This window comes from Brassica napus, chromosome C8, assembly GCF_020379485.1.
Source record: "Brassica napus cultivar Da-Ae chromosome C8, Da-Ae, whole genome shotgun sequence".
Taxonomy (NCBI): domain Eukaryota; kingdom Viridiplantae; phylum Streptophyta; class Magnoliopsida; order Brassicales; family Brassicaceae; genus Brassica; species Brassica napus.
The window spans coordinates 9,823,231-9,835,387 of NC_063451.1; the positions used below are offsets into that span (position 1 = coordinate 9,823,231).

The following is a 12,157-nucleotide window of genomic DNA, read 5'->3' on the forward strand; positions in this document are numbered from 1 at the left end:
ATTAGTATTACTCTCTATTATTCAGTTCTCTGCACTTTGTAAGTACGATCGAAGACGATCACAAACAAACATTTGGGTAAATCCCTAATTTCTTTTTCCCTAATCTTCTCTTCTACCTTTGCTCTTCGTCAATCTTCTCCCCTTTCTGTCTCTTCAGATAAGCTCAATCCATGGGCTTATCAACAGACCCTCTTTTTATTTCCAAAATCACCAATATCCAACCAAATCCCTTAACACCTTTTTTCGAGATCGAATCCCAATGTCGCCACCTTACGATTCCTTTGTTTCCCGATTCATTCTGTAGATTCCCAAAAACTTTAAAGAAATCAAGCATCGAACCCTAGATCCCCTTTGTCTTTATGCTCTAGTAGTTTGTGTATTGTTCATATCTAACTAAATCTATTGATCATATTACATCTGGATCTATGCATAATGATAATAGTGGAAAAGATTCCGAGCATATATATACTTATGGACATGATGGCATATCGTAGAAGAGGACTTTGCTAGCAACGGCGAAAATAATATTGGGACTTGCCGAAAACAAATGATGTTAATCTTGGATTATGAACGTGGGTTAATAATAATATATGAATGTGGTTTATGTAAATACGGAGAATATAATTAAGTGTTTTTTTATCGACGGTGAAAATATGAAATTTCAGTTAGCTAAATCAGGTGGCACTAAATCGAAAAAGTGAAAATAACTATTCTATGTTATAAATCAAGTAACGAATGTCTATAACCGGTCCGGTCCATAAACCGGCCCATACCAAAAGAGATAACCGAAACCGTAGAGAGAGGAGAGAGAGCAGCCGCATGTCCTAGAGGAGAGAGAGAGGCGGCCACAAGCTTAGAGAAAAGGAAACCCTTTTCCTTTTCCTAATAGATGTAATATTTCCATTTATGTATTTAGTAGTTATCCTAAATCTAGTAAGATTAGGATTTGTACTATTTCTATTTATCTCTTCTTGTAATCCTTATATAAGGAACCTCATATTATGAAATAATAACACAGAAATATTCATTCTCTAAACTCTCTAATTACAACACGTTATCAGCACGATTGTTCTCTGCAATCTAAGCTAAAAACCTAAAACCCTAAAATCCCTAACTCAGACGGCGACCACCCTAAACCCTAAGGCGTTTCCTGTCCGTCTCAAACCTCGACGATCAGCTCAACTCCTTGGCGTTCCCTGCTCGTGTCCTGACGTCCTCAGCCAGCCCGTGTTCGTGATCAACCAGCTCGCACCAGACGACAATTAGCTTCAGCTCGCAGACGAGTGCAGCCGGCGAACGTTCCCGGACGATCAGCGATCAGACAGCATCCGTCTTGCATCCGAGGTCCATCCGTTCTCCCTAGGTGGTCCGGCTCAACCCAACAAAGACTAAGGTATACCGTTAATCTGAGAACGTTATGATCAAACCCTAAAACCCTAATCCATTATTATGGAATTCTATGATCTTGATCAAACCCTAAAATCGGTATAACCTAAAAACAACAATCTCATAACTAGCAATTGAATCGATTCCAACTAGAACATGTTTGATTGTTTATTTGTTTCTAATCTGAAGTTATGAAACCCTAATATTGGAATCGAAACCCTAAACCCTAGAAACTTGAATTCGATTTTAATGGTTTTTATTTTGATTGTTTGATTGATGATCTGAGGTTATAGGATTGATATATTGATTGTATAATCTGAATCTTGAATTTGAATCCTAAAGGCCTTGAAACCTTGATCACATATTGCTAAAATCAACTCGTAGCATTGTTTAAATCAAAACCCTAATTTCATAAATAAGAAATCGAATTGGCTAAGATTGTTTGCATAAGTTATGAAACTGAATTTGAATTGCATTCGTCTTGTTTCTAAATATCGACAAGCATATAGATTTTACAAACTTGAATTGTTTGCATCACAAAATTGTACGGTCGTGTGGCCTGATCTATTTGTTACTATGTTTGATCCGCACCATGGTCGATTAGATTGATTGAAACATGATTGTAATAAGACTTGATTGTGGCCGATTTTATTTGATTGACTTTCGGCCACATGATCACATTGTGAAACCCTAAATTTCGAATGACAATGTGATTCAGATGTCAAAAATCTCAAACCTAGACTATGCTGCCCTTAATCTCTCCGGAAACAACTATTTGCAATGGGCACTTGACACAAAGATTAAAGGTCAAATGAACTAGGTGATAATATCATCAAGGGTAACAATGGGACTGATAAGAATCGGTACAGGGCTATAAGTATTATACGCCACCATCTCATTGAGGGTCTAAAAGATCAGTACCTCACCATGGAGAATCCTCTAGACCTTTGGACCGCTTTACAGCGTAGATATGATCACCAAAAAACAGTGCTATTACCAAAGGCTAGACATGCGTGGAAGAATCTCAGATTCATGGACTATAAGTCTGTGGATGAATACAATTCAGTATTGTTTAAGATAGTCTCAATGATGAGATTATGTGGTGAGGAAGTAACCGAGAAAGAGTTGCTTGATAAAACATTCTCCACGTTCCATTCGACGAACGTGTTGCTGCAACAGTAGTATAGAGAGAGAGGCTTCGCCTCATACACTTATCTGATCTCGTGCCTGCTCCTGGCCGAGGCTAATAATGAACTCCTGATGAAAAACAGTGAGATGAGACCCATCGGAACATCAGCATTACCAGAAGCCAATGAGGCTGAAAAGAAAGATCCCAAAGAATGCAACCACGTTCATGATAATAAGAAGTCACACGGCAAAGGCCATAGTAGATTCAAGGGACGTGGCCGTGACAGCTATGGTCGGCAAGGAAACCACAATAACCGTGGTCGAGGTTCTAGCCGTGGCCGAGGCAATTATAGCCGTGGTCGAGGTGGCATATCCAAACCGTCTTACTCGACCAAATCAGCTTGTCACAGATGCGGGATGGAAAACCATTGGGCAAAGAATTATAGAACCCCTAAACATCTATGTGAGCTCTATCAAGAGAGCCTTAAGAACAAGAACCCGGAAGCCCATATGGTTCATGATACCGGGTATGATGCTGATGATGATTCCGACCTTGAAAGGGACGACCTCTTGGATTTTGAGACTTCTGATTGTCTCAAAGACTAAAATCGACATCTTGTCTTATTGTTTTATGAATTGCTTTGATTTCATTGCTATTATATCTTGCCTTAGTTTGTTTGATAATGTGAATGATTTTATTGATACAAAGAATTGCCTGAAGGGCATTATAGTACGGGTATAGTAGCCTAGTAAGAAACTATGGCCAGGGCATTGCCTTAAAAGGCATTATATACACCCAATAATATGTGACCCATTGTGTTATGATAATATGGTTTCTAAATAGAAACAATGGGCAAACAAAAGGAAACAAGTTCCTTCAGATTTTGAAAGAAAAATCGCCTAAGACCTTATAAGAAAGTGGTCAAGATTATACATGTGTACTCTACTGATCAAAACTATGCTACAGATCAGTATGAATAAGAGGCAAGAGCCGTGGTGACTATACTCATATATATCCCACGAAATTTTATACACTATATGGCAAAGACCGGATTAGCCATCTTGGTCCACAACTGATGAAAAGGTTGAAAGTTGAAAGGCACAAAGAGTTATTCCCATTAGAACTCACGTTGTGAAACATTTACACAAAGGGAAACTCATTAAGGATTTATTATCCTAAGCACCACGAAATTATAGTATGTTCATGAGGGGGAGAGAGGATAAAAAACCCTAAATCCATGATCACACTACAAATTCGTGAAACATGGTCTAGAACCATGATATAAACGGCTTGGCCGTGTTGTGCAGGCTTGGCCGCACAGTCCATTACCTATAAAGGTTCGGACATCCATCCTAGAGCTTAGGGACATTATGGATTTACATGTATAAAAATTTCAACTACATCAGGCCATATAAGTGAGCATAGATATTCTCATCTCAGATTGAATACGGGTCATAAACCAGACATACACCATCTTAAGAGATTTTGAATAAACCACCACATAAATATGTGTGCCGTCTAAGATGGAATCTCAGAAAAGGATTGGGAATATATGTTGGATAAGAGTATGACTTTCTCCACGAATTCAAAGAGACCGTGAGCCAAAAACATGGGTGATCAAATAGTGGCCAGGTACGGATTGCATGACCAAATGGATCCGGCTATCCAACATTATGAAGAGAAAGTTATAAGCTGGTATAAAGAGCAAAGAAAGAATGATAAGAATGAATGGTATCAACCATCATGGTCTTGGCAAGATCCTCGGATTAGAACTGTAGACGTCCAAAGAAAAGGTTATAAAATGCTAGCTAATCGAGATGCCAGACACTGACCCGAAAAGAACAGAATGACTAAGTTATAACCAGCTTAGCACCAAACGAAATCTGATGTCCTTGAAAGAGACACAATCAAGTTGCTATAGAGTCTATACAAGATAGACCAAGTGTTCCATAAGATAAGGAACCTCGGAAAAGAAAGAATGGTGCATAGAATGACAATCCAAGGTTATAAGGAAACCATACTAGACATTGAGAAAAGGCTGCGCAGCTACACATCTAAGGTACCAAACCATGTAGCTTGGTACGCCAAGCTACTAGGTAACAAAGGTCCTGGATAATAAGATCTCAAATCTATTAGATCATGTCTGGAACATAATGGAACCACATACATATATAAGTGTCGACACACACATTAAAGATATTTGTATAGAAATACATAAAGAGAATAGCACTTGAGTTTAAAGATATAAGCGAGGATCATGTGCCCACGAAAGAGTACTCATAAAGATTAAAGAAAAGATAAACGTGGGGTTTAAAGTATCTATAGAAGAGATTGTCGTATTGGCCATTGAAACGCCATCTGATATAAACCAGTGAAATAGATAGGTCTTGTGGGGGAAAAGAAACCGTGAGATATGATACATGATCACGAGGTTTAAAGGTTTTCATGTTTCCTACTAACAGCATTCCATCATAGCTTGTTACACAAGGATACTCACATAGACCATGGAACAGATTATAAGGAGATAAACTCCTATGTGGTGGGTGCTGCTACAAATTTCGAAATTGACAATGGTCTGGTCATATGAAAGAATTAGATTCACATATAAAGATGTAGTAAGCAGCATATGGATCAATGGATGAAAGAACATCATTGTTCCTAAGCTGTTCATGGACTGAAACATAAAGCAGTTGCATGTATTATGAAAGGGAGTTCTATAAGAACGATCAAATTCAGTCCATATGAGAATTTATAAAGAAATTCGAAATCCCTTGTGTTTATACTAAACCAACCTAAAGAGAGGTTTATACATATTATCTATTAATCTGTAACCCTAACATGAACCGACAAGATCATAGTACGAGCTAGTAGAAAAGAAAGATCAGCCTAAAGAAAGGTGATTGCCTCAGCTTACTATCTCAATAGCATGATCTCCGGATTGACCAATCCGACATCAGATCCTTTAGTAAGGATCCGACATAGCAGAATAGTTTGCTACTGCTGTTACTCTCACGTGAAATTGCCGCGAGGCCGAGAGAAGACGTTTAAATCTATCCCTCTCGATCGGATACCAATAGGTTGCAGTCCATAAGAATGTACAATCGAGATCCATGACCTAATAGATATATACCAGTGCGTGGTATGGTCCAATGGAAAGATAGGTCATAGGACGCCATCAAGAGATGGATAAAGGACTGCAATGTCCGAGATAGATATATATATGGTATTGCCTAAGGCAAGAAAGATCGATGACCATATGTATATTCTGGCCAATAAGCCATAGTATGATAAAATTATAAAGCCATTGATATACATCCGTGTATAGAAGATACACCGAGACATAGGTTCATGATAACCATGTTTAGTATATTGTCCATAAGTACTTAGTTTGTCCGACCAAAGTAAAGAGCAGTTGACAGTACACGATCACGTCTAGACCAGGGACACATGCAAACACGATTTGCAAAGACCCAACAGTGATCTCCGAGGACAATGTGGTTCACATTGTTTAGCACACATGCTTTACCGGGACACTCTATGTCAAAAGACATGAGAAACGACCTAAGAGATCGAAGTGGTCTAGTTACGGCTTAGTAATGAAACTGGCTGAATTCCCCACCTGCATGTTCAGGACAGTTCACGCATCAGATGCGTAGACTAAAGAACTTCCACTGAGGTTCACATCAGGGGGAGTAGTGCGTGTTGTACTCTTTTTCCTTCATCATGGTTTTGTCCCACAGGGTTTTCCTGATAAGGTTTTAATGAGGCAACGTGAAGCGTATTACGAATCCTGTATGGTTATGGCATCCAAGGGGGAGTGTTATAAATCAAGTAATGAATGTTCATAACCGGCCCGGTCCATAAACCGGCCCATACCAAGAGAGATAGCCGAAACCCTAGAGAGAGGAGAGGGAGCAGCCGCATGTCCTAGAGGAGAGAGAGAGGCGGCCACAAGCTTAGAGAAAAGGAAACTCTTTTCTTTTTCCTAGTAGATGTAATCTTTCCATTTATGTATTTAGTCGTTATCCTAAATCTAATAAGATTAGGATTTGTACTATTTCTATTTATCTCTTCTTGTAATCCTTATATAAGGAATCTCATATTATGAAATAATAACACAGGAATATTCAGTCTCTAAACTCTCTAATTACAACATTCTAGGCTTTTTTTAAAATTATGGATTCGGCCCAAAGAAATGGGTGACACTTAATCTTTATTTCAAGCATTTCACAAACCCTTGTCGTATGGTTTGCTTTATATCATTTGGGTCTCGGCTTGGATGGTACATCACTTTTGAGCACGAAAGTAATGAGATTAGCCGTAACCAAAAATTTCCTCGACTTTTGTTGAGGAGTGATCGGTGAGATTCTTTCGAGGAGGAGTGTTGTTAGAGTCATTAGTCCACCCGAAGGCTGTGCGTTACCCGGGTGCCGTACGAAAATTAGTTCCAGGCACGACACAAAGACACAATGATAGTGTATGTATCGTTAGCCGTGTGGCTGCATGACTATGCAGCCTTGTTATGCCTCTTCAGTTAGCATTTTAAGACTTTGTGACTGGTCAATGTGGACGGATATGGACGTAATATTATTATATTTTCCTAACTATTCCGCATGCATTTAATAATTATCGAGCTTTGTTATTAAAAATTTGATTATTTGGTAATGTTCATGAAAGGTCATGATTACACACGGGGGACAATGTGCTAAATTCGAATTTCGTCCAACATGGATTTAATTGTTAGGTTATGAATACTCTGTTTGTAATAATGTTAAGTACTTTAGTTTATGGAAGCGAGCCTCCATTTTAAACCCTCTAATATAAATTACATTAAAATCTAAAAATTTTAAATTTGTTAAGAGAATATGGTTTTGCAATCTAACGTATGTAAATTGAAATCTAAACATTTCCAACCGTCTCTAATATAGTCTGCCAAAGTATATATTTATTATATTTTGTATCCAAAATATAGAATTACATATTGATAGAAATGTATTTTGTAGTCATTATATCAATGAAAAATATACATCAATGATACTATCGTATCAAACGAATAATATAAACAATATATTATTCTTAGCCTAATTTATAAAGCACATTCTCACAAAAATCTTATATAAACACTGCATAAACGACAGAGGAAGTAGATTTTAAAATATCATTAAAATGTGTATCGACAACTTAGAAGATTAAATTGTAGAGAAACATATTGGATTGTTCGTGTGAAGATTAATAGTATATGTAAAGAACATATCATTCACCGAGGTCGAACACTTAGTTTGATGTTGATTGACGAGAAGGTACAATTTATCTTTAACTACTCTATAAATTATATTTTATCTATGTATAAGTAACTGATTGGACTTTTTATAAGAGTCTTAAAATTCAAGCAAGAGTTAGAAACAATTTTATTCGTCGGTGCGAACCTCTACTCATCGAAGGAACTTGGGTAGAGATTGAAGATTTATGTCTTGCTAGTAAAAATGTAGATGAAGAACATGATGGTTACATACCATTTATTAGGTTGTTTATCATATCTACAACTATCAAGAGAATTCAATACATGTAAGGTTAAATATTTACACTCTTTTTATGTTCATTTGTAAATCTTTTAAATGATCTTTGGTATATATTTCACTGGTTTGTAGTCACGAGAAAATATATCAGTGGAAAGAGGTTGATAAGTCATTCTTAAATTAAACTAAAGAATAGTTTCACCTTCTTTGACAGTGTCAAACTAAATGTATTATTTTTAGATAATGTCTTTATTCAACATTAATGTTAAAAACGGTTTTGTTTATTAATTGGTGGATTATTTTTGTAGTTATTATAGCATTCCTTTGTCTTTCAAAGCAACCTTTAAAAGTAATAGTTTCTCCTTTAGTAAGTATATCATCAAGTAAACCGATATTTTCTCATGAACATGCAACAAAAAGAACAGTTTCAAATGGCTGAGAAGATCGACTTGAAAATGATGCATCCTTTTGAAGAAGAGTATGGCTCAACTCCTGAAGTGATCCTGGATAAGTTGATCACGTCCCTGAATGCTCTCCAACGATTGTGATGATGAACTAAGCAGTGGATTGAGTTGATACTTCTAAGAGTTGCGGAACGACTCTTGGCCTATCAAGGGTTTACTTGCAATGTAAGGATCAAGGATCCGAAATAAACTAGACAAGCTTGATCAAATTAGATTCAGAGAAAATTTTTATTAGAAAAGAGTTTGATAGATTGCATAGAAGTGAGTACAACATACTTATAGAGTTTCGAAACACTTAGGAAATAACAAGACAGCAAAAGACAGCTAATACAAAGACCAAGTTTGAAATCAAAAGTTAGGCTCCTCTCCTTCCTTGCTTATGGACGAAATTGTTGATAGAAATGGGCCTGGTTTGGTTTAGTTTCATCAAGAGGCTTATATGTAGTGTTGTGTCCAAACCTCATTAAAAACCTTGTTTGGAAAACCCAATGGTACAAAACCAAACCAAGGAAAAGAGTGCAAGTCACAACACCTCTCTTGATGAAGATCTATGCTGCTTGAATCACAACCAGTGAGGTTGGATAAGCACACTCTAGACTGCCATGGATAGTGTGTAGAAGTTGATGAAGAGCTTCATGGAACCTCGCCTGCTTGGACCTAGTCATTGGATCAAGGGGAACATTTAAGTCCTTGTCCTTTGTTTCTTCAGTAACCAAAGGGTCTTCTTTCTGATCTTTGGAGTAAGACATCCATTCAAGTTCATTCACGGATTCGCATCCACGGGGTTGCATCCACGGGGTTAGATCTTCAGAATCATATTCACTGAGTTGCATCCACTCAGTTGTATCCACATAATCACATCCATGCGACTTCATGGTTCTTTCTTTGTCTTCCTTAATTCCTGGTACAAGCTGTTCCATCTCTTTAGTCATATCAGTTCCTTTGCTTGCCAAGATCACATCATCCTCTCCCACTTGAGAAAAGATTTGACCTCAAATCCATTTCATATGTATGAAAAGAAACAAAATCAGTAACATCAAATTCATTGCTCATATTATAGTTACCTTGCAAGCCTCTTTCATAGGCATTGTTGCTGGCTGGTTCTGAAATGTGGAACAAACTGATCTATTTTGCTCTCCTTACTTCTGATGCATTCCTCAAACATGATACATTGAAAAAAAACAAGTTAGCACATGCAAATTCATCATAAAGTAAGAGTTTTATCCCAAATTTGTGTTTTCTCGGTTTTGGCTTGTATGCTGCGTCTGGAGGGACTTCTTTGATGAGGATGAAGAAAGTGACGTCCTGATGTCTCTCCTGGTTCAAATCAGGTGGTTTGAATCTCTTATCTTCCTTACGCTTGTAGTTTCTTCTTGTATGCTTCCAAGCTCCTTTAGATGTACATGGCTCTAAGCAGCTTTGGACATGATTCCAATTCGAGGTGAGACCTTGATGAGTTAAGTTTCCATTGCAGTCGAGTTTGTTGCTTAATTCCTTTTGGTTGTTGAGATATGATCCTTGGACTGCTCCTATGTCAAAGCTGACGGCTAGACAGTTTTCAAGTTTTGCTTGTTGCATCTCCAACTTAGTCAAGGACTGATCTTTAATACTCTGATCATTATAGCCCCTCTTTTCAGCTGTACCTTTCTCAGCTTGTTTTGGACAAATAAAGTGTGTTATCATGTCAAAGAAATTATTGTAGGCCAGAATGTCTCCAAAGCACAAAACAGTATGATTCCTCCATCTATGATCCATATCAAAGAAAATATTACAGACCCAGATATCATCAAAGATCAAGTTCACATATTCAGAATCAGTGAAATTTATTTTCAACTGTGCAACAGGTTTATCAAAGAAAGTGTTATACACTAGAATATCCTCAAAGAACAATCCTACATGTTTAGAATCATTTTCAGCACACAAACAATCAATCTCAAACTCAAAGATATTTGCAGACTTCAAAATTTCAAACCTAATAATTGCAATTTCGGTTCATGAAATTTCCTAGGTTCTTTCGAGACATATGTGGATGCAAGAAAAACATCAGTGACCAGTTTATGCCTAGGAAAGTCAATAACAAAACTTTCTTCTCCAGTTCTAGCAAGTGAATCACAAGATTTTCTAAAACAACAATCATATTGTTTCAACTTAAGCTCAAAAACCTTTTCATAGCGATCAAAGCTTTTATTATGTTTCAAAAATTGATCAAAACTCAAAACATGACCTGATATGTTATTATCATCAATTTGAAAACGTTTTGAATCAAATAGGTTTTCTTGTTTAAGTTCTTTAAAAGATTCTAACATGTTATCAAAAACAGATTTTGAAACACAAAAATCTTTTACTTTGTCAAGACCAAAACGTTTTATATCTTCAGTGCTCACTTTAACAAACATTTCAGGCGCAGAGACAACCATATTAAACTCCTTACAGTGCTCTTGCAGGTCATAAGACAAGGATTCAGGAATGATTTCTGATTGCCGGCTGTTCTAACTCTCCTCCTCGTGTTGATTGCTCTGGTTCTTTTTCTGCTGAGTCTTCTTTTGCAACCTGTGACACTTAAACAAGGCTACTCGGTTGCACCGGTTCAAGAAAAGTTAGTTCATCAAAGGAATTATTGAAATTAAATTCAGACTAAGGTAAGAAAAGAGAACACTTTCGTTCTGTCTCAGACTTCTCCTTTACCATAGATGTTTCAGTTTGAACTTCTTGAATTGGTGCAGCTGAGTCTGGTTATGCCAACTTGAATTCTGATATGACAGTGATTGGTTTTGGATCCCTTTTGAGTTGATTCTCTACATCCTTAAATGCTTGCAGAAGTGCGTTCTTTATTTCCTCCTCGCTCAACCAGGAATGTTTAACTGTTTTCTCTTTGCTGTAACAGGTTATTGCCTTGCTTGATGAACCATAAGTACTAGATGTACGTGATCTCATGATGTCATGTGGTTTCTAAATTGAGATTGAAGGATAGAGATTTGTCTCAGATGGTTGGTTTCGATATGTGCCCTACTTGTATCTTTCAAACCTTCTTTGTTGTGGAGTTTCTTTGATATCAACATCATGCTTCTGGTTTCTTTCCAACTTACCATGCCCTTTTTGCTTGTACTTATCTTTGGATGCTCTTTGGTAGTCTCTGCTTTTCCTCTTGTGTTGTATGTCTGGTCTGAGTTTTCCAAATTGATCGTCGAAGACTTGAGTCATTCTGGGCGTGAAGCTTTCAAGCAATATCTTGACATTCTTGCTGAATTCTCCCATATGGTCCTTCGCCATTGTTACCTGACAAACAGACAAACAAAAACAGAATCACAGAAACATAATATAACAGAAAGTAATGGAATTGAATCATGAATAATCAGATTCCAAATTTCATGAAGAACCCTAATTCTTTTCTCTACAATTTCGTGAATCAAGTCAGATTATTTAACAATTTCATCACTTGTTCTAGGTAGATCTGACCCTAATAAGCACGATTCTTACAAGATTCAAACTTTAGAACAGATCCGATCATGGAATACGGAAATTCTAAAAGTTGCAGAACTGGAAATACACAACCTGATGATGGAGATCTGCCCAGATACCACTTGAAGAGATCCTCCCAAAGATTGACACTCTGAAATTGGTAATGGATAAACCTTGCACCGAATGAGCTAGAAAGCAACAAA

General features: G+C 37.1%; 1 protein-coding gene across 1 annotated transcript; it reads left to right on the plus strand.

The window, feature by feature from the left end:
- Nucleotides 1-2,661: 2,661 nt before the first annotated feature.
- Nucleotides 2,662-3,120, plus strand: LOC106393755. Its single transcript, XM_013834424.2, has one exon. The coding sequence runs from the start codon at nucleotides 2,662-2,664 to the stop codon at nucleotides 3,118-3,120; it is 459 nt and encodes a 152-aa protein (XP_013689878.1).
- Nucleotides 3,121-12,157: the final 9,037 nt, after the last annotated feature.